We start from the raw sequence: 19,792 nt of genomic DNA on the forward strand, positions 1-19,792 counted from the left end.
GCGCAGGGCCGGCCGGGTGCGCCACGCCGCCGGGCGGGCAGGCTTCTCCGGGTTCGCCTGCGCCGTTCCCCTCCCCACCCCTGGCCTCCACGGCGCGCGACGTGCCCTGCGTGTCCCCGGGCCGGGGTCCGATGGGCCGGGGCCTGCGGCGCTGGGCGGGGGCCGACGCGCTGACCTCCACCCAGGTGGACCTGTACGCCAGCGAGGCCGCGCTGCTGGACGCCGTGGTGGAGGGCGTGCGCGCGCTGGACCCCGACATCCTGCTGGGTTTCGAGGTTCAGTGCGGGGGGCTGGGCTACCTCAACGACCGCGCCGCCTCGCTGGGGGACGCACACTTCCTCCGCGCCCTGTCCCGCACGCCCGAGGTGGGGGATGGCATGGGGAGGGGTGGGGGAGGTGAGGGGGGGGAGTGAATCTGGGAGGTACAGGAGGGCGGACAGACTCATGCATCGCGCCGGGAAGGAGGTTGCTCTCTGCATGTGACGACACAGGGAAGCCGATGGGCACGGCATGCCCACAACCGGGGCCGTGCCCGACAGCCCCCTTCCCCTCCCATGCACCAACCCCCTCTCACACCCACCACACACCAGCTGGCAAGCGTGAAGGAGGCCCAAGAAGACGAGTACGGCTGGCTCAACGCCTCGGGCCTGCACATCGCGGGCCGTATCGTGCTCAATGTCTGGCGCATCATGCGGGCAGGCGCGTCAGCTGGCTGTGCCTGGGATCCAGATACCTGCGAGTGGCAAGGGACACTCGTGAGTGACCTGGCCGCCAAGCGTCGCATGCGCTCATCATATGTAACCCCTGCTCCGGCTTGCGACCCCGGGCACAAAACGTGCCCCTCCCCAAACACCACTTGCACAGAGGTGAAGCTGAACATCTACACCCTGGAGGCGGTGTCGGCAGCGGTGCTGCAGCTGCGGGTCCCTCACATCCCTCAGCACCAGCTGCACGCCTGGTACCAGGCTGGTCCGGGAGGTGAGGCGGGATGTGATGAGGTTGTAGAATTACCTTGGCATCGCCATGTGGGGATCTTGGACGAGTGCAGTGCTTGATTTTGACTGCAGGTTGCGGGGGGGGTCCCCCTGTTCATGCACGGAGGGCAGCTGGAATTGCCTATGCCACGCCATCCCACTCACCCAGCTGATGATGGGGTGCCGCCTCCTCAGACCTGCCTAGGTTCCCACATCCCCTCTCCATTCACACTTGCAGGCGGTCGGTGGCGGTGCCTGGAGGCCTGCCTGCTGCGAGCCCGGCTTAACCTCTCCCTCCTGGACCGGCTGGATGTGGTGGGGCGCACCAGCGAGCTTGCCCGCGCCTTTGGCATCGACTTCTTCTCAGGCATGGTGCCATGAGTCCATGTGGCTGTTTAAATGGCTTGCTGCACCTGCACCCCAGAAGGGGTTGGCTACCTATCATCAGTGGATATATGATCTCCCTTTTCCGGGGTGCAGCCACCTATTGACAAGGTTATACTCCTGTATACACACATAGTCCCCGCCCCCCCCTCTTTGCAGTGCTGTCGCGGGGGAGCCAGTACCGGGTGGAGAGCATGATGCTGCGGCTGGCACACACCCAGAACTTCCTGGCCCTGGCCCCCTCCAAGGAGCAGGTGGCCCGCCAGCCGGCCATGGAGATCATTCCCCTCGTCATGGAGCCGGAGTCGCGCTTCTACGCCGACCCGGTCATCGTGCTGGACTTCCAGTCCCTCTACCCCTCCATGATCATCGCCTACAACCTATGCTACTCCACCTGCATCGGCAGGGTGGCGCACGCCGCTGCAACAGCAGACAAGCCCATCCGCCTTGGGTGCTCCGAGTACGCCCTGCCGCACGGTGAGGCCTGGGGCCCAGGGTTTGAGTGCCGGGTGGGGCGGATGTGGCCATCTCGATGCCAGTGCCCATGGCGACGCAGCGCCCCAACACCCCAGCCCAGGGGCTGCAGTATGCTGGCCCCTGGGCCGTAGGATTCCCTTCTGCCAGACATGCAGCTGTGGCCTTCCCACAGACAGCCCCACTCCCGGCACCCTTGCCCAGGAACGCTGCTGGAGGATGGCTTGCACCCCTCAGACCTCCTCATCTCGCCCAACGGCATAGGCTTTGTCCCGTCCTCGAGGCGGCCAGGCGTACTGCCGCGCCTGCTGACTGAGATACTGGACACCAGGGTGATGGTGAGCCCGGGCACATGCTTCTGGCCTGCAAGGGGTAGCGGGGAGCTGTGCAGTAGCTTGCTCCGTCGACAAGACTCGAGATACCATGTCTGTGCCCCCATCCGCACCCCTCACCTGGCCATTCTCCCCGCCTCCGGAACCCCCACCTGCGCAGGTCAAGGGTGCAATGAAGCGTCTGCCGCCCGCAGCCAAGGTGCTCCTGCGCTGCCTCAACGCCCGCCAGTTTGGCCTGAAGCTGATTGCCAACGTGACGTATGGGTACACGTCTGCCGGCTTCTCAGGTAATAAGCAGGTCGGGGGTCAGAAATCCTGTCAGGAAACTGGTGGAGGGAGCATAGGGATTCCAGGGCTGCATAGCAGATGGCAGTGCATCGGCGCCCAGCCCCAGGCCTCACATGCAAGTCAGGAAGCATAGGACCTTTTCCCTTGGATCCCCTCCCTGCTTGAGGCTTCTCCCCTGCTCCCTCCTCAGGTCGCATGCCCATGGCCGAAATAGCTGACGCCATTGTCTCCCTGGCTCGGGCCACCCTTGAGAATGCCATCGATGTCATCAACAAGCATCCAGACTGGGGAGCCAGGGTGGTCTATGGCGACACAGGTATGGACTCATGGGCATGTAAGCACTGTGAAGTGATGTGGCGCAGGGGCCGGCAAGGCGGGGGAGTGCATGCTGTTGGCCCGATGCTTCGGGCTCTCACCCTACCAAGGGTCGTTAAGTATGATTAGAGCATGTGCTAGGCATACCCCTACAACTCAAGCATATCACCCCATCCTGTTGCCGCAGACAGCATGTTTGTGGTCGTCCCCGGCAAGTCACGCGAGGCGGCCTTCAAGATCGGAGCCGAGATACAGAGGGTGGTGACGGCCGCCAACCCCAGCCCCATCCTGCTCAAGCTTGAGAAGGTGTGATTTTGTGCCAGGGGTTACTCTCGGGCGAGAGGGGTCTCCGAGATCTTGAACGCTCAGAGTCTCACACACCAAGCATGCGCAGGTCTACCACCCCTGCGTGCTCCTCACCAAGAAGCGCTACGTCGGCTTTGCATATGAGTCCCACAGCCAGGCCACCCCCGCCTTCGATGCCAAGGGCATTGAGACGGTGCGCCGGGACACCTGTCCCGCCGTGGCAAAGATGATGGAGCGCAGCCTGCGCCTCCTCTTCACCACAAAGGACCTGTCGCAGGTAGTGTGCTGCGCATGCTATGCTGCAGACTGTGGGCAGGGCGCGATGGTCCTCAGTTGAATGGGCTGAATGGCTTGCCATGCACGCAAGCAAGCTTGGTGATGAGCGCGCATGAGCTGCACCCCAGTGTTCGGTTCGGTCTTTCACTGGTGTGCTGCCAGTGGCCACTCGCTCCGAAGTCTCTGGCATCATTCAAATGGCTATCATCGCAACACCCCCCCACCCCAGGTCAAGCAATACTGCGAACGGCAGTGGACCAAGATCCTGTCAGGCCGGGTCTCCATCCAGGATTTTGTGTTTGCCAAGGAGGTGCGGCTGGGTACGTACTCTGCCAGGCACGGCATCATTCCCCCCGCCGCCCTCATTGCCACACGGGCGATGTCCATGGATCCACGGTGGGTGCGGAGGAAATTCATGCCAGAGAACGTGGGGAGAGACTGAATTGATTGGAACAAAGGCTGTTTGCAGGAAGAATGTATTGTGATTGGCCTGAGCAGCAGGGAAGGGCGTTGGGAGGCGCTGTCACGCTCCCTGCTCTGGGTTTTCTCCACGAGGAGGCTTGCGTCCTCCATCCTCATGCTGGCATGCCTGCAGCGGCAAGCCGGCGAGTGACCGAGGCCATGCATGGAACAACTTCCCTTGCAGTCAACTCCCCCGATGTCATCCACTTTCGACCGCCCCATCTCTCCACCCCACATCCCCAACGCCCACTCACATCCTCCTCCCCCTCCAACACACCCACGCAGCGCCGAGCCGCGGTTCGGGGAGCGGGTGCAGTACCTGGTGGTGCACGGCGCGCCTGGCGCGCGCCTGATCGACATGGTGGTTCCCCCCTCCGCGCTGGTGGAGGCCCGCGGCCGCCTGCGCCTGCACGCCCTCTACTACATCACCAAGCAGATCGTGCCGGCACTGGACCGCGTCTTTGCGCTGATGGGCGTGGACGTGCGCGCCTGGTTTGCCGGCATGCCCCGGCCCGGCCTACTCCTGCCGCACAAGCGCCCGGCGCGGGACGCCAGCGCCACGGGCGGCAGCACCATCGACCGGTACTACCTGTCGCGCCACTGCGCCGTCTGCGACGAGCTGACGGCGGCCTCCCGGCCGCTGTGCCCACGCTGCACGGGCGAGCCCCAGCTCACCGCGGCCGTGCTGGCGGCGCGCCTGAACCGGCTGGAGAGGCAGAACCGCCACCTTCTGCGCCTGTGCGTGCACTGCGGCGGCGGGGGCGCGACGGGGGAGGGCGGCGCGGGGGACGACTGTGAGTGTTTGGGTGTGGGGGGATGCCGTGTGGGTGGAGAAGGAGGGGTGGTTGGAGAATTGGAACGAGGAGAGGCGGGAAGTGGGCTTCATGAAGCCTGGGGCCCTGCTGCATGGCGGTGTCCATGGAGGCAATACGGAGTCGGCAAGCTGCCCCGAGGGTTCAGATTTGAGACTGGTGCTCAACAGAGCTGCGTGGGTGGGTTGGAACACCCCTGCATAGTCTGATGTTCAACACTCAACCAAACCCACCACCGTTGTGCGCAGGGAGCATCGCCTGCACCTCTGCTGACTGTGGGCTGTGGTATGAGCGGAGGAAAGCATGGCACGAGCTGCAGACCGTGGCCGGCATGGCCGAGGCCGGCGCCAAGCAGCTCGCTGATGGGGACGAGGACCTGACTTGAAAGGGCGATGGAGCAGGGGCCAGCGATCTCTACGGTCCTGTCTCATAGAGACTTCCGCGGGGCACTGCCATTGACTTGACGCCGTACGTTCAAACCTGCATCCCATGCCAACCTGTTCTTCCACATGTCCCAAAAAATCCCCAATCTTGGAGAAGAGGTTGAAAACTCCCACTTGATACCCATTTACATGTAGAAGTTATTTCGCAACTCGAATACATCTTCTCTCTTTGTGACCTTGATCCTCTGAATTCCTGAGAGCCTGTCACTGGGACCAGCAGCAAGGCGAGTAGCACGAGCGCGCGCGCGCGATGACATTCAAAAGGTGGAAGCCACTGACAGGAACTCGCATCGACCTATGTACGATCCCGCGCATCCCCTCTGTGCATGGATATATGAAACAAATAACAATGGTCATCAGTGGAACACTGCACGTCTCGGCAGTGGGACTGCCGCCTCGCGTCGTGAAAACCTGGCGAGGTCTCGGAGTTCCCTCGCGTTCCTTCTTCCGCGGTTCTCGCCTCCTTTTGTCTCCCAACGGAAGCTCCAACCATGATGGACGGTTTTACGGGGCGGGACTCCCGAGATCCCCGTCTCGAGCGAGGTCTCAGGTGGTCGTGGCAGCCCTATTTGAGAAGTTCACGGAACGGTCCATCAAGTCGGTCATGCTGGCACAGCAGCTCGCCCGGGACATGAGCAGCAACGAGGTGAGACTGGAAGACTTTGATTCCGGAACACTGCAGGGCGATGCCTGTAAAAAGCATGCTGGCGCTGGGCAAGGCCATATGCATTGGCATACCAGACCTGGGCTATCTGGTTCCTTCAGTGCTCTGATGCCTGGCAACCCCGCTCTCCAACAGGTGGGCACGGACCACTTGATCCTGGGACTCATAGCCGAAGCCTCCAACAAGCCGTCGGCGGGCAGCCTGGCGACGCATGTACAGGTCCGCCGGGCTGGGGTAACAACGGTCTGGAGTGCACAATCTTATGGGATCAGGAGGGGTCGGCATCATGCTCGACAGCATACTTCCAGACCCCCTGCGCGCCCCAAACGCGTCCCCCGCCCTCCCCACTGCAGCTGGAGGATGCCAAGGCCGCGGTGAAGGGCATGCACAGCAGATCCCGCAGGCGACCCCCCCCCAACGAGCTTCACTTCACCCGGGACGCCAGGCGGGTCTTCTCCGTCGCACTCCAGGTGACATTTGGGGTCGCCCCTGAGAGCTGATCAGTCTACCACTGACAGGGTAAGGTTGGAACCCCTGTCGACGTGCACCCTTTCAAACTGAACCCCTGTGTCAACCCATAACCCCTGGGTTCCCCCACCCGATGCAGGAGTCGCAGCGCATGGGCATGTCCTTCGTGACCCCGGACCACCTGGTGCTGGGCATGGTGGGTTGCAGGGACGACGCCGCGCTGCGCCTGCTGCGCGCGCTGCGCCTGGACCCACGGCGCATGGTGGCCGAGGCGCTGGGGCGCCTGCGGGACCAGGCCGTGGAGGAGGGGACGCAGCGTGCGCGGCGCGGTGTGGAGGCGGCCATGGCCCCTGCGGGCGCTGGCCGCGCCGCGCCGGGGCCAGCGCCCGAGCACCCCGGCGCGGGCGAGCGGGGCAAGGTGCTGGACACGTACTGCCGCGACCTGACCGCCGCCGCCCTGGCTGGCCGCATCGATCCGGTGCGTGCGCCTCGGGGCGGACTGGTTCGCCGTGGAAACTGCATCTGATGCATGCTTGCGTGGCCGAAACCTGCCTGCCTGCATGGACGCCGACTGGGAATGGTCGTTCGCCCCAATTGCAGAGTCCTCCCTTGGTCCTCCTCGTCTCGAATCCTCGCCGCTCAGATTCGCCCCCCCCGAACCCCCCGACAGGTGTTCTGCCGCGAGGCCGAGATCGCCAGGCTGATGCAGGTGCTGGCCCGGCGCCGCAAGAGCTGCCCTGTGCTCCTGGGCGAGGCCGGTGTGGGCAAGACGGCCATCGTGGAGGGGCTGGCCCGCTGCATCGCCACGGGGAGCGGCGGCCTGGCAGGCCAGCCCCTGCCCCTGTTTCTGAAGGGCATGCGCGTGCTGAGCCTGGACCTGGCCCGCCTCATGGCCGGCACACGTGAGCGCGGCGAGCTGGAGGCGCGGCTCACGGGGCTGGTGGCCGAGGCTGGCGCCGCGCCCGACGTCATCCTGTTCGTGGACGAGATCCACCAGCTGGTGGGCGGCGGCGCGGCGCTGGCAGGCCGCGGCGGCATGGGCGGCGGCGGCGGCCCAGACCTCGCCGCGCTCTTCAAGCCGGCGCTGGCGCGGGGGCGGCTGCGTTGCGTCGGGGCCACCACGGAGCGCGAGTTCCGGCGCCACTTCGAGCGCGACCCTGCCCTGGAGAGGTCTGCGTTGGATTTTGTTCTACTTTTTTAGGGGGGGGGGAGGGGCGGATGTGTAGAGGAGGAGCCGCCCCATCTGGCGTCCTTGCCCCGGCTCGCCGGTCTCGGCGCAGCGCGTGGCCGGGCTCCTCCCTCACCGTATTGCCTGCCCTCCATCCCGCCGGACCAAATGCAAAACGACCCCCCCCGCAGGCGCTTCCAGCCGGTGTGGGTGGAGGCACCCGACGCGGCGGCCACGCTGGGCATGCTGCGCGGCTCGCGGCCCGCCTACTAGGCCCACCACCGCTGCCTGTACACCGACGCGTCCCTTGTTGCGGCAGTGGCCCTAGCCGGCCGCCACCTCCCCGCCCGCCCCTTCCCAGACAGCGCGCTGGATGTGTTGGACGAGGCCGGCAGCCTGGTGCGGGTGCTGAAGCACCGCGCGCGCCGCGCGCGGTGCGAGGAGGAGACCGAGGCGCGCGCCGCCGCGCACGCGGGATACCTGGAGGTCCTGGCCACGGCGCGCGACTGCGCGGCGGCGGGACACTACGAGGAGGCCGGCCTGCTGGCGAGGCGCCGCGGCGAGCTGGAGGCAAGGCTGGGCGGCGAGGCGAGGCGGGACCCGGTGCTGCCGCGCGTGACGCCGGAGCACGTCGCGCGCGTCGTCAGCGCCGCCACCGGCGTGCCCTTCGAAGAGCTCGTGCTGGCGGAGGGCGGGGCAGGGGCAGGCGGTGAAGTGGCGGCCGGGGGCGGGCGGTGAAGTGGGGGCGGGAACGAGCGGCGCAGGGGGGCTGCTCCAGCATTTGAGGGTGAGCGTGTGAGGGGCGGCAGGATGGCAAGGTGGAGAGAGGGAAGATGTGAGGGGAAGGGGTTTGGCGGGGCATGCGTTCGGTGTGGGAATGGAGGAAGAATCATGACGGGGCTGCCGGGCGCCGCTGTGATGCGTGTGGCGGGGGCGACACACTGCATGGGGTCTCGGCAGTTGGAGGCGGCATCGGACTTGCCGTGACCCTTGGCTCCATGCCCCATGGCCAGATCGACGCAGCTGGTGTGACCTGTGTGCTCCTGACGCCAGCCGCTCGGTCCCCTCGTCCTATCCACCCCACTCTTCCCACCATCCAGGACCGCATAGTAGGGCAGGACGCCGCATGCCAGGCCGCGGCGCGGGCGCTGACTAGGTCGGGCGCGGGGCTGCGTGATCCCGGCAGGCCCCAGGCCGGGCTCCTCTTCGTCGGCCCCCCTGGCTGCGGCAAAGGCCTGCTGGCCGAGGCGTTGGGCGAGCGCCGTTTCGGCGGCAGCGTGCTGCGCCTGGACATGAGTGAGTGCGGCCAGCGGCACAGCGTGTCGCGGCTGCTGGGCGCGCCCCCGGGATACCAGGGGTACGACAACGGTGGGACGCTGACCGAGCCCGTCAGGCGAGTCAAGGTGGCTGGTGGGACTGTGGTTTGTGTTAGACGGCCTGAGAAGGCTCAGGGTTGTGAGTCTCGATGGTGCGAGAGTGAGGCATGCAATGGACCCTCTTGTCTGGCAGAGCGGCGGCGGAGACGTCGTCGTTGACGCCCATGATGCATGAGCAGCGCCGCTACAGTTGCGGCAACCTCCCTCATTCAATCAACGGTCCCCCCTTCCAACCCCCACAGGCGCCGGCCCCACTCCCTGGTCATCCTGGACAGCATCGAGAAGGCGCACCCGCACGTGCTCAACCTCCTGCTCCAGATCCTGGAGGACGGAAGGTGGGGAGCGTGTGTTGGGGGGTGGCGTGGGGGTGACATGCGTGGGGTGTGGAGAGCGGCTGGGCTGTGACATCTGGCTGTCTAGGCTTGTCCCAAGCATGGCCCCCAATTCCTGTGATGGCAAACTATTCTCCTCCACATCACCCCCCCCATAACTCAAAGGCTGGCGGATGGCAGTGGGCGCCAGGTGTCGTTCAGGCAGACGGTGGTGATCCTGATTAGCACCTCCCACGAAGCCTCGGGCCGGGGCGGCCTCGGCTTCGAGCCGGCACCTGCCTCCCAGGCCGAGGCCGAGGCTGCCGCCGCCCAGCGTGCGCGGCGTGAGATCCTGGACAGCCTCAAGGCGAGCTAGATGGGGGGCCAGGGAGGGCAGATTATGAGCCTGTGGCTGTCCATGGTGAACGATCTCTGGAGGACGCCATGGCCCCCCGGACGCCCTTGCGAACCTGAGTTGTGCGAGCTCATCCAATGAAAACACTCCCACACATACACCCTTTGCAGGAGCGTTTCCCGCCCGAGCTCCTCAACAGGCTGGACGACATCGTCGTCTTTGAGCGCCTGGCGCCCCAGCACCTGCATGCCATTGCAGAGCTGGAAATCGCGGCGCTGGCCCGGAGGCTGGAGCCCCTGGGCATCCTTGGCTTGACGGTGCGCGCGGGGCATGCCTGCTCCAGGCGTCCAGGAGGAGTGACACAGATGCACCCGACGCCAGAGGCATCGTTGCGATGCCATGCCCCACCGAACCCTTCCACCCCCCACCCGCAGGCCTCGGCGGAGCTCAGGGCCTTCCTTGCGCGCGAGGCATGCGCCGACGGGCGCGGGGCGCGGGGGCTTCGGACCCTGGTCTCGGGCCTCTTGGCCGACGCCGTGGCCGACGCGCTGCTGACAGGGCAGGTGTCCAGGGGACAGGGCGTGCACTTGACCCTGGTCGCTGATGGACAGGTCGGCGTGCAGAGCCTGCCGGCCGCCGCCGCGCCGCTGGAGAACAACGTGGTCCCCGCCGCACCCACCGCGGGGTCGGTGCCCAGCGTCGAGCGGCGCGCTGACCGGGGCCAGGATGCCTGGACCCCGGCTTAGAGGCGTCATGGGCGGGCAAGTGCAGCGCCATCCCACCCCCCTCCTCTCCACAAGACACCCCAGTTGTAAGGGAGCATGCAAACGACGTCGCTCTGGGGAAAGACCACCACCCACCACCTCACGTGTAGACTGGCGAATAATACTGTAGAATGCCTGCCCAGGAGACAGGACCATCTTTCTCTCCCTCCCTTTCCGGTATTGTGTTTCAGGAACTCTCCAACCCTCCACCACCGTGCCTGTGGCCGATCGAACTCAGACAGAACCAAATCCATGTACCTGCCTCACGTGTACCCATGCCTGTCCTGCAACCCCGCCCTCATACCTCACCTCCCAGCCCCTGTACCCTCGTGCCGATGTGATACAGCAAGATTCATGTTACATACGACAATCTTCTCGGAGATGTACTTGCGTGCTGGGTGGAAGAAGTACACTCGTCAGTGCCGGCGGGCGCTCAGAGCGTGAGCCCGGAGTCGTCGCCCTTGTCGCCCCCCAGGTCCCTCTGGCTGTTGTAGTACGCGGCCCAGACCAGGCCAAACACAATAGCCAGCACCCAGAACAGGGAGGCGTCGTTGATGCCCAGGATCTGGCCAGTGCCGTCGCCGTTCAGGCGCTCATCCACCAGCGCCAGCGCCGGGTGAGTCGCCAACAGGCTGGGCAGGGCCACAGCCGCACCGACAAGGCCACCCAGGGCCACGCGCTTCTGGGCGGGCTGGGCCTGGGCGCGGCACACCATCATGCTGCGACCTATTGGGAAGGGAAGGGGAGGGGGGGGGAGACGCACGGGTGAGGAGCGCATGGCGTGGAGCCTGGGCTGTGCATTGCTGTGTGGCCAGGCTTTGAAACAGAGACCTGCCCTGGGACACTGCGCCCCACAATTTTCCCTGCGCCCGCATGTGCACCCGGCTCCTACCGCGCGCTACCGGCGCCAAGACACCTGAATTCATGAGGGAAGGGAGGTGTGAGACCGGAAACGCATGCTGCATGCCGGGCGCCTCCATGCGATCCCACAGAATCTGGGGGCCTCACCCGAGCTACGGACGGGCCGGAGGCCCACGCTGGGGGAGACGCACACAGTCTGCATGGCGCACTCGTGGATTTCTGTCGAGTCGATGCGTCGAACGGGAACGTGGCAGCGGGTTGGGGCGTTGGTAATGCTGCGATCGACGGGGGAATGGGTGTAGATGTGGTTGCTCGTCCCGGAGTATCCGGGGACAATCCACGGTGATCCGACCCCGATTCCAATTTTGTGCCAAGGGAATTGGGCGCAGTGCATGCTCCCTCCCCATGCTGGCTGGTGAGGCACACCCACACGAGGCGTTTTGTCGATATCTCGACCCGCAGTTTGTTTTGTTTTGCAAAACCGACATGGGAACGACTGGGTGACAGCAGCAGGAAGGGGGAGAGGGAAGCAGCAAGGATACAGGGACAGGGTGAAGGGCAGGCAGCACCAGGGGAGGCGGACCCCTCACATGGCCAGCGCCGGTGCGGCATCCACATCCACGGACATGCCCTCCTCGAAGTCCTCCTCGCTCTCGTCGTCCCCAGCAATCTCCCTGTCGAATCGAGGGGAGTTGGCGAGAGGGATGTCGATGGGTGGTTCGAGCCCCCTCCATTGTGCCGAAGTGTGGTCACCTCACTCCCAGTCACAAGCAACTCATCTGCCCCAAGCATACACAGAGCCCTGATCCCTCACCATCCACGTTCATCTCCTACCTTTCCCACCGGGACCCCCCCCTCTTTCCCCCCCAAAACACCGGGGCACCTGTTGGCTGCCTCGGCCGCCTCCAGCTCCTCCTGCAGCAGCTTCTCCTCCTTCTCGGACACCGCCCTGGCGGCCTCCTTCACCCGCAGGCTGCCGCGCTGGGCCTCCACACTGGCCTTGCAGGCCTCCACCGCCGCCGTCAGCACCTCGATCCCCCGCGCCTTGTCCAGGGTCTGGGTGGTGAGGACGTAGAGCGGTGGCGCCACCAGCTTGATGGACACCTCGCACTCCTCGCTGGACTGTGCCAGCGCGGCGCGCATTGCGCCCTTGATGTGCTCCACGCCGTCGTAGGCGAAGCAGGTCATCTCCACGTCCGCCCGGATCTTGATGGGCTGCGGCGTCATGCGCCGCTTGATGTTCTTCAGGATGCCATCCAGCACCGCGGGCGTGAGCACCGCCGGAGTCTCGCCGGAGTGCACCTCGGTCCGCAGACGCTCCAGCACGGGCTCGGGGTCGGGGATCATGCCGCGGAAGGCATCGTAGGCATGGCCGTACAGGCGGTACAGGGGCCAGCCCACCTGGGAGTATAGGTCATCCAGCTCCACGCCGCAGGTCTCGGCCACATGGCGCATGATGGAATGCACCATGCGCGACTTGGCGAACCGCTCCTCGCATTTCTGAAGCGAGGGACAGGGGGCCAGGAAGTGGTGGGGAGGGAGTGAGACGCATATACCCATGCGTGGGGAATCTGGGCCTGCGCAAGACGGCGGCATGCTCGGGGTCCTGCCTGCAAGGTATCCCGCATGCAACACCAGGCTGAAAGGATGATCAGGCCCAGCCCTCACCCCCTTCAAACAGAAGCAAACACACGAAGCCCCTCCATGTCCCCAGCACACGTACCGCCACGTCCTCGGGGTTGACACGGCGCTTGGAGAGGTCAATGTAGCCCTTCTCCTTGTCCACACGCAGGACCATGACCGGCTCCTGCCGCCCGACCTTGATGAGCTTCTGCACCGAGCGGATGCGGCGCCGGGACAGCTCGGAGAGCAGGATCATGCCCTCGATGCCGCCATACTCCAGCAGCGACACGTAGGCCCCCATCTCGGCGATGGACTTGACCTGGACCATCACCACGTCGTCCATCTCCGGGTAGCGGCTCTCATAGAACCTGGAACGGGGGATGGACCCATTGGAATGGGGTAGATGGTGATGTGTATTTATAGATACATTCCTCCCGATCCATGGCCCAGTGGAAGCTCACCGGCAGTCCTGGTGCGCCATTCTGAAACCGAGTGCCGCAGCCCCACGCCCAGGTTTTCCTCCCAGAATCGACCGGATGAGTGGTATTCGGCAGAACAATTCAGTCTTGGAATGCCTTGGCTGATCTTGTGGCGCCTTACGCCTGCCTACTTCCAATCGACCTGGCTCTGTGCCGCCGGCGCGCGTTCTGAGGCACGACCTCCGAAGGTCTTGCATGGCATAGAGGTCTGTGGCGTGGGATTCAAAAGTCATCACACTCAGAAAACTTCACCAACATCACATTATTGCCTCAATATGTCCATGACTTTCGACAGATCCCCTAGGCCTTCAAGGATGGTGGCGCTGGGAGCTGCCACCAGCAACTGCTCCTTGGTGTAGATGCCGGTGGTCACGCCCAGTGGCACAGCCCCGGCATCTGCAGCGGCCTGGACGTCCATGGGGGCATCCCCGATGTGGAATCGGGCTGTTATGGGGCCATCTGTGTGCATAGTGAATGTAGAAGGGTAGGAATATGGGAGGGGAAGTCGATGTAGGTGTGCTCAGTTGATTAGGAAGCAGGAGAAAAGATCAAAGTCCAGCGACTGCATCCATCCACCTGAGCCAGCATGCATACAAGCAGGAGCTCTGTGCTGCATGCGCCAACCCCACCTGCTTGCCCGGCCGCCTTCATTGCTGCCAGGCGGATGAACTCGGCACGATCCCGCCATGTCTCCTCCGTGTTGCCGCTGCAGAAGTCGCTCCCAAAGCCGCCAAAGTGAGGCGTCGAGAAGAGGTCGGACAGGCCCAGGGCCTGCATCTTGCCCCACCCGATCGGCTCCAGATTCCCGGTGACGAGGCAGGTCATGAAGTCTGTGTCTTCCTGGTGACCAGCGGCGGATTTGAAGGATACCACAGGGTCAGCATGGGCTGCCACTCAGCAACGGCGCGCTGCACAAGACTCCTGGTGTACTTACCTCTGTTTCCTTTTCCTATTCAAGCACACAGATCACATCCCACACTCAATCCCGCGCCGCATCACACCTTGAGTGCCTTGAGTAGATCGACAACGCCCGGCAACACCTCCAAGCCATCCCCGGCCCGGTCGATGTTTGCAGCAAAGTAGCTGTTCATGGCTTGCTGAAGCGCTGGGAGAGAGGCCATGGCCTGGGAGGGGGCGGCGCGGCCATCGTGTTGCCAGATTTTAGGGAACCCATCAGGTGGGCTTCACAGACAGCTACATGGCAACCATATGGAAGTGGTCCCGCTCCTCACCTCTGCCTTGGGAATTCCATGCACTACAAGCACTGCCACCAGGATTAAGGTGTCGGTGGAGCCGTGGTGCGGGATCACGTCGATTGTGGTGTCAATCCCAAACACTTGTTTGAAGGCAGCAGTGAAAGCCTCCCGGTGCAGCTGGTTGGCCCTGGCTCCAATGCTCTTGATCAGGGTGCCATCGACATCGAATGATACGAGGCGTGGCATGGCTGCTGCTGGACCGCCGCAAGATCTCGAAGGTCGCCGTTGTAGGGACAGGGCAGGGCTGAAGGGGGACGTCAAAGGCGTGTTACGTGCGCAGAGCCAGGGCCCAGATCGAAGTACTCTCATGCAACAATCAATACAAATTCCAGTGTATTTATGCCCGATGTATGCCATCTGCCTGCAGACGCTTCCCACAGCATGTGTCGACATGGCGTAACGAGCCTGGACAGTTGCACGCTTTCCCGCGCCCTGCGTTGCGGAGTAGCCTTCGCGCATGCCGCACCCTGCAAAGCAACCCAACGAGCTCAATGAGCTATTCCTGAAGGAGAAGGTTGTGATTGGCGAGAGATCTGATCTGGCTGGTTTGGGGATCGTCGAACCCCGCCAACGTGCCCGATGTCAACGGAGGAGCAGCCCACCACATCCTCTGACAAGCCGGGCGGGCTTGCACACAAGCTGACATCAGGTGGGGACTTGCCTGACCTGCAGTGCGCGGGAGCAGGCTTCAGCGTCCTGCCGAACCAACCCTGCTCCTCGGCACGCCTGCGCACAGGGCTGAATGAGCAGGTGCAGGATGTGACGAGCTCCCTGTCCGCGATCCTGGATCAGGGCCTGGCAACTGCCTCCGATGTGGTGCGGAGTAGTACTGCCGTGGCCACAAGTGAGGCCAATAAAGCGGCTTCTCAGGCCAAGGTAGGACCCTGCTGATCTGAGCCTGTGCCGCCTTCTCGTCCATCGACTGGGTGAGGGGCAGCCTCGTATGCCGACCAGCAGCAGCAAGCACCTGTCCTGTGCCACCCTGCAGGACCTGTACTCCCAGGCTGAGCTGCAGTACAAGCAGGGAGAGGCTGCCGCATTCGGCTACCTGAAAGGTGGGCCTGGGTGCTCTCCCTAGGAGCAGCAGGGGGTGTGCGCCAGTGGGACGAGCATGCCCTCTTTCCTTGAGCGGCACGGAATCCACCTTGCCGCCATTTGGGGTGCCCACAGAGGGCGTGCGAACGGTGGTGGACAACAAGGAGACGAGCATCGCCATGGCCATCGGCGTGGCCGCCATCGGTCTGCGCGGTCCGCGGCGTTTTCTGTGGCGGCACACACTGGGCCGGCTGCGCAGCGAGGAGGCGGTCTTCAAGTCGGCGGAGTTGCGCAGCGTCGTGCTGGCAGAGAAAGTGGAGGGCCAGGCGCTGGAACTGAAGAAGCTGCAGGTGAGAAAGGGGTGTTGGGGTTGGGAGAGGCACACTGTGAGGGGACACCTGGCATGTAGGATTTTGTTCCCTGAGCCTGTGGTATAATCAACGCCGACTCATGGATACTGCAATGTTCCATGGTCTCTTTTCCCGGTCCCTACAGGAGCGGCTTGGTCTGGCTCAGGCAGAGTATACCAGAGGCCTGAGCAAGCTGAAGGCCACCGCATCAGAGCTCCAGTCGCTCTCCTCTCGCATTGGGGGCACGCAGCAAACGGCCTCAGGCATGTGGCAGGGTTGGCGTGGTGGTGACTGGGGCTGAGGGTGTGCAGTGGTAGCGTCTGGAGGGCTCTGAAGTCTGCCCAGCAGTTGAAGTCATCCTGAGCCAGCCGCCCAATCCTCCCTTCCTGCCCAACCAAGCAGGTCTGGTGCAGGACCTGCGCTCACTGCCCAGCAAGCATGCCCTCTCCCTGCGCTCAGAGGTTGCCCAGAAGCTGGCAGTGGCAGAGACGCAGCGCAAGGCTGTGGACAAACTGGTCCTGGGGCTGGCGAGGCAGGGCATTTAATGATTGAACCTGCTCTCACACCTCGGGGTAGAGTATCAGCAAGGCATGAGTGCCCTCTTACAGCTCTCCATCTGTACAAGCTCGATACTGACCCCCCAGATACTCGGATGCTATCATTGCTACTGCCTTGGGCCCTGCTGCTCAAACAAGCTGCCCAGAAGTCATGGGAGAACAGGTCGGGCAGCCTGAGTGGCTGCAGGGAGCCGGCAGAGATCGTCAGCCAAGCATGTGCACTGCATAGCACGCCGCTCCAGTCACGTTCAGCGCCGCCTCTGCAGCGCAGAATATGGGTTGTTGCGGTCGTATGGCGCAGGGGCCTGGGGCGGGGGCCTGCCCCTCGCGTCAGAGGAGTATTGTGGCCCCCCAGGGTACTGCGAGCCCCCTCCCCAGGCTTGATGCCCGCCACCAAAGCGCTGCATGGGCCGGGAGGGCGCCCCATCGCCCCGGCCCCCGTACTGCGGCGGCTGGTGCGGCGTGGCATCGTATGCTCCATACTGCGGCGGCTGGCGCGGCGCGGCGCCGCCGTAGCTATACCCGCCGTAGTCGCCATCCCGTGGACCTGGCGGGGGGTTGTACCCTCCCCCATACTGCTGGCCAGCGTAGGCAGGGTGCGGGGCAGCCTGTGCATACCCTCCTCCTTGGCCGTATTGCTGCTGGCCATACTGCTGGCCTTACTGCTGCCCGTACTGCTGCTGCTGCCCGTACTGCTGCCCGTAATGCTGCTGCTGCCCGTACTGCGGCTGCTGCTGCCCGTACTGCTGCTGCCGTGGCAGCCCGGCGGCGATGTGGCGCCGCGCGGCGTCGCCCACGTGCATGCCGTGCGGGGGTCCCCCCCTGCCGCCGCCCCGGCCCGGTCCGCGGGTGTCCTGGTGCCACAGCGGCTTGTCGGCCTGCAGGTCCTCAGCCGTGACGATGGGCTCCTGCCGGATTGGAACGGGGGTGCAGGCATGAGTCCTCGCCTTGGGGATGATGCCCTGGGAGGGCAGAAGGCCCGGCTCCAGCGGGCTGCGCCTAACACATGCCACCGCGCAGGCTCCGGCACACACGTGCCCGCCCCCCCCCGACCCCCTCACCTCCTCCACGGCCCCCGGCAGTAGCGCGCAGACATGCTTAGCGTGCGGGGGCAGGCGGTATGCAGCGCAGACCACCGCGTTGGGCGAGACATCGGGCCCCAGACCAAAGGGCGCGGGCAGGACCGCAGGGCAGGCCTCGCCCCCGGGGGCCAACACCTCGCCGCCCATGCCCTGGCTCAGCTCCGGGTCGAGGGCGCGGGCGGCGGCCCGAGCCTGGTCCCCGCCCGCCGCACCGCCCCCCCCCCTTCCGCCAGCTCAACCAGCTCGGGCGCCAGCGGGTGGGCCCCGGCGACGTACACCTGCTCCAGACGGCGCGAGTTGCGGAAGGCCTCCTCCGGCGTCAGCGCGCCCTCCAGCGGGCGCGTGCTGGCCAGCAGCCGCGCCTCGTCGATGAAGGGCAGCAGCGCCACGCCCTGCCAGGCGAAGCGCTTGCCGTTCATGTCCACCTTGAAGTCGCGTGGGTAGAAGTCCAGGATGGGGGAGTCGGCGGCCGTGAACAGGGGGCGGAAGGGGGCGGGGAGGGCGGGGGCGCTGGCCGCGGGCAGCACGCCCATGAGCTGGTCGAAGGGCTTGAAGGGCTCGCCCAGGTCGAAGGCCACCTCCAGCCCCGCCAGGTCGACCATGTCGGAGGCGAAGGGCGCGTAGTGGTGCGGGTAGTACCAAGTCCAGGAGGCCACGCCGTCGTAGTAATAGCGCATGACCCAGCACAAGCCCTCCACGAAGGCGGAGACCAGGGAGCGGGTCACGGCCGCCAGCTCCTCATCGCTCTTCACGCCAAACTTGTCCTCGTAGTACCGCCACTTCCAGCCCTCCTCCCCCAGCCGGATGCGCCCCTCGTGCGCAACCATGTCGTCAAACAGGTCGGCCTTCTCCTTCAGCTCCTCCTTCATCTTCTCCTTGTACGCGGCGATCGCCTCCGCCGCCTCCGTCGCCGTCTGTGGCGGATGCAGGTGGAGGTGGGGGCGGGTATTTGTACGGAGGGCTGAGAGGTGAGGGCTCCCAGGTACGAAACCTCACAGCACCAACAGGGGCGAGGGGGCTTGGTGATCTCTGAGTTCCGTCAACCAGTGCCTGCTGCCCTGCCAGCCCGCACGCAGCCAGACATGGTGATGCTGCCCTGAGGGTGGGGCGCAATCATGAGCCTCCCAGACCCAACCATACATGGTCGAGCCCGGAGCGCCGGCCAGCACTCATCGACGCGCCGCATTCCAAACGCAGGGGCCCCTTTCCGGCAAACCTTCCGTCTAGAATAGGAACACCCCTCCCCCGGCACACCTTCACGGCGACATCGCCAACCAGCTCATTCAAGGTCTCCTCCGCCTCCAGCTCGTCGTCATCATCCGCGGTCTCTGCCAAGCCTGCGGTGCAGGGGACAAAGCCATGCTGGGCGTAGTAGCTTCAACATGCTCTTCCCAGGCCCCCACCCCAGTACCAACATCGACCAGAGCCATTCAAGCCCTGCGCACCCTGCGTGTCTCTCTTGGAGTCCATGCCGACCCCCGTCCTCCCTGCCAGCGAGCCCCAGAACTCGGCCGGGTCTGGGCCGGAGGGGGCGATCTCTGCGCCTCCCTCTCTCTGCGCCTCTCCGTCGCCCAGCTTGGCGCGCTTGCTGTCGGGGGCGTCCTGCTGTGCCGCGGGCGACGCGCCCGCCTCCTCCTTGGCGCCAGCGCCGGCCTCCTCCTCTTTGACATCGGTGACGACTGCCTTCTCGTCGACGGCGCCGGTCTCCCCATCACCCCCGACACCACCCTGCCCATCATCCACTGCCGCCTCGGGCTCCCCCTCCTCCTCCCCTCCCGGGTCCAGACCGGGGATGCCGGTGGGAGCACGCTCCCGCTTCTGCCCCGCGCCGGCAATGCGCGCCCTGAGCGCCGCAGCCGCGCCCTTGTTGCTGGCCGGCTGGGCGCTGGCCGCCGGGCCCCCTGCGGCCTCCTTGGCATCGGGTGGAGGTGCCGCGGCGGCGCCGTTTGTCGCCGGCGGGGCGAGGGAGAAGGGCGCGGCGGGCGTGCGCAGGGCGGCCGACAGCCTGCTGGTGGAGGACAGCTCCTTGGCGATGGCCTGCGCGGCGTCCGCCACGGAGCGGGCAGGGGCTCGGGTCCCCCACTTGCTGTGCTTCTCTGCCTTCCTCCGCTCCTGCATGTCGAGTGGGTTGGTGGACCGCGTTGAGGTGGGGAAGATGAGAAATGAGACGGGGAGGACGCACTCGGGAGGCTGTACTTGAGCAAAAAGGGTCCCTGCCCCAGGTGCCGATTCATCTTCTCCCTTGCTCCTGGTGGTATCCCCAGCACAAAATCCGAGCCATCTCTTTTACCAAAACCCCGAGGACGCTCCCTTGGCTCCATGCTCCCTCCACTCCCATCCACCTCCCCCTCCCCCCCTTCCCCCGCCCCCTCCCCCC

The 19,792-nt window shown here is 65.1% G+C and overlaps 9 protein-coding genes across 9 annotated transcripts in view; 5 read left to right on the plus strand and 4 right to left on the minus strand.

Annotated features, from left to right (window-relative positions):
* The window catches only part of F751_1352 (DNA polymerase zeta catalytic subunit), a gene marked incomplete at both ends in the record, with an annotated part of 10,558 nt that extends 9,203 nt beyond the window's left edge, over positions 1-1,355 (plus strand). Inside the window, 3 exons of the mRNA XM_011398671.1 lie at positions 42-365; positions 591-978; positions 1,213-1,355. Coding sequence (XP_011396973.1) covers positions 42-365; positions 591-978; positions 1,213-1,355 — 855 coding nt within the window. The remainder of the gene's footprint in view (positions 1-41; positions 366-590; positions 979-1,212) is intronic.
* Positions 1,356-1,552: 197 nt separating this feature from the next.
* Positions 1,553-5,008, plus strand: F751_1353 (DNA polymerase zeta catalytic subunit; the record flags this gene model as incomplete). Its single annotated transcript, XM_011398672.1, has 9 exons — positions 1,553-1,835; positions 2,037-2,170; positions 2,325-2,451; positions 2,643-2,768; positions 2,955-3,073; positions 3,162-3,350; positions 3,579-3,745; positions 4,097-4,782; positions 4,872-5,008. The coding sequence occupies 9 exons, from the start codon at positions 1,553-1,555 to the stop codon at positions 5,006-5,008; spliced, it is 1,968 nt and encodes a 655-aa protein (XP_011396974.1).
* A 662-nt stretch (positions 5,009-5,670) lies between these two features.
* On the plus strand, positions 5,671-9,429 carry F751_1354 (ATP-dependent Clp protease ATP-binding subunit clpA-like protein; the record flags this gene model as incomplete). Its single annotated transcript, XM_011398673.1, has 9 exons — positions 5,671-5,712; positions 5,866-5,949; positions 6,084-6,200; positions 6,338-6,529; positions 6,869-7,368; positions 7,732-8,044; positions 8,467-8,723; positions 8,985-9,077; positions 9,240-9,429. The coding sequence occupies 9 exons, from the start codon at positions 5,671-5,673 to the stop codon at positions 9,427-9,429; spliced, it is 1,788 nt and encodes a 595-aa protein (XP_011396975.1).
* On the minus strand, positions 9,426-10,328 carry F751_1355 (hypothetical protein; the record flags this gene model as incomplete). Its single annotated transcript, XM_011398674.1, has 1 exon — positions 9,426-10,328. The coding sequence occupies one exon, from the start codon at positions 10,326-10,328 to the stop codon at positions 9,426-9,428; it is 903 nt and encodes a 300-aa protein (XP_011396976.1).
* On the plus strand, positions 9,472-10,154 carry F751_1356 (hypothetical protein; the record flags this gene model as incomplete). Its single annotated transcript, XM_011398675.1, has 2 exons — positions 9,472-9,474; positions 9,579-10,154. The coding sequence occupies 2 exons, from the start codon at positions 9,472-9,474 to the stop codon at positions 10,152-10,154; spliced, it is 579 nt and encodes a 192-aa protein (XP_011396977.1).
* Positions 10,329-10,605: 277 nt separating the features above from the next.
* On the minus strand, positions 10,606-13,137 carry F751_1357 (Eukaryotic translation initiation factor 2 subunit alpha; the record flags this gene model as incomplete). Its single annotated transcript, XM_011398676.1, has 6 exons — positions 10,606-10,898; positions 11,181-11,308; positions 11,624-11,707; positions 11,917-12,533; positions 12,757-13,024; positions 13,118-13,137. The coding sequence occupies 6 exons, from the start codon at positions 13,135-13,137 to the stop codon at positions 10,606-10,608; spliced, it is 1,410 nt and encodes a 469-aa protein (XP_011396978.1).
* Positions 13,138-13,397: 260 nt separating this feature from the next.
* Positions 13,398-14,577, minus strand: F751_1358 (hypothetical protein; the record flags this gene model as incomplete). Its single annotated transcript, XM_011398677.1, has 4 exons — positions 13,398-13,594; positions 13,765-13,975; positions 14,137-14,232; positions 14,368-14,577. 4 exons carry the CDS (start codon positions 14,575-14,577, stop codon positions 13,398-13,400), a joined length of 714 nt encoding a protein of 237 aa, XP_011396979.1.
* Positions 14,578-14,970: 393 nt separating this feature from the next.
* F751_1359 (hypothetical protein) lies at positions 14,971-16,321 on the plus strand (the record flags this gene model as incomplete). The annotated part of the gene is made up of 6 exons (XM_011398678.1): positions 14,971-15,040; positions 15,128-15,267; positions 15,380-15,446; positions 15,562-15,776; positions 15,922-16,051; positions 16,179-16,321. 6 exons carry the CDS (start codon positions 14,971-14,973, stop codon positions 16,319-16,321), a joined length of 765 nt encoding a protein of 254 aa, XP_011396980.1.
* A 260-nt stretch (positions 16,322-16,581) lies between these two features.
* Positions 16,582-19,792, minus strand: part of F751_1360 (5'-3' exoribonuclease 2) — a gene marked incomplete at both ends in the record, with an annotated part of 6,287 nt that continues 3,076 nt past the window's right edge. Inside the window, 6 exons of the mRNA XM_011398679.1 lie at positions 16,582-16,651; positions 17,198-17,241; positions 17,395-17,574; positions 17,655-18,227; positions 18,670-18,752; positions 18,861-19,527. Coding sequence (XP_011396981.1) covers positions 16,582-16,651; positions 17,198-17,241; positions 17,395-17,574; positions 17,655-18,227; positions 18,670-18,752; positions 18,861-19,527 — 1,617 coding nt within the window. The remainder of the gene's footprint in view (positions 16,652-17,197; positions 17,242-17,394; positions 17,575-17,654; positions 18,228-18,669; positions 18,753-18,860; positions 19,528-19,792) is intronic.

Source organism: Auxenochlorella protothecoides, assembly GCF_000733215.1.
Source record: "Auxenochlorella protothecoides strain 0710 unplaced genomic scaffold scaffold13, whole genome shotgun sequence".
Classification (NCBI taxonomy): Eukaryota; Viridiplantae; Chlorophyta; class Trebouxiophyceae; order Chlorellales; family Chlorellaceae; genus Auxenochlorella; species Auxenochlorella protothecoides.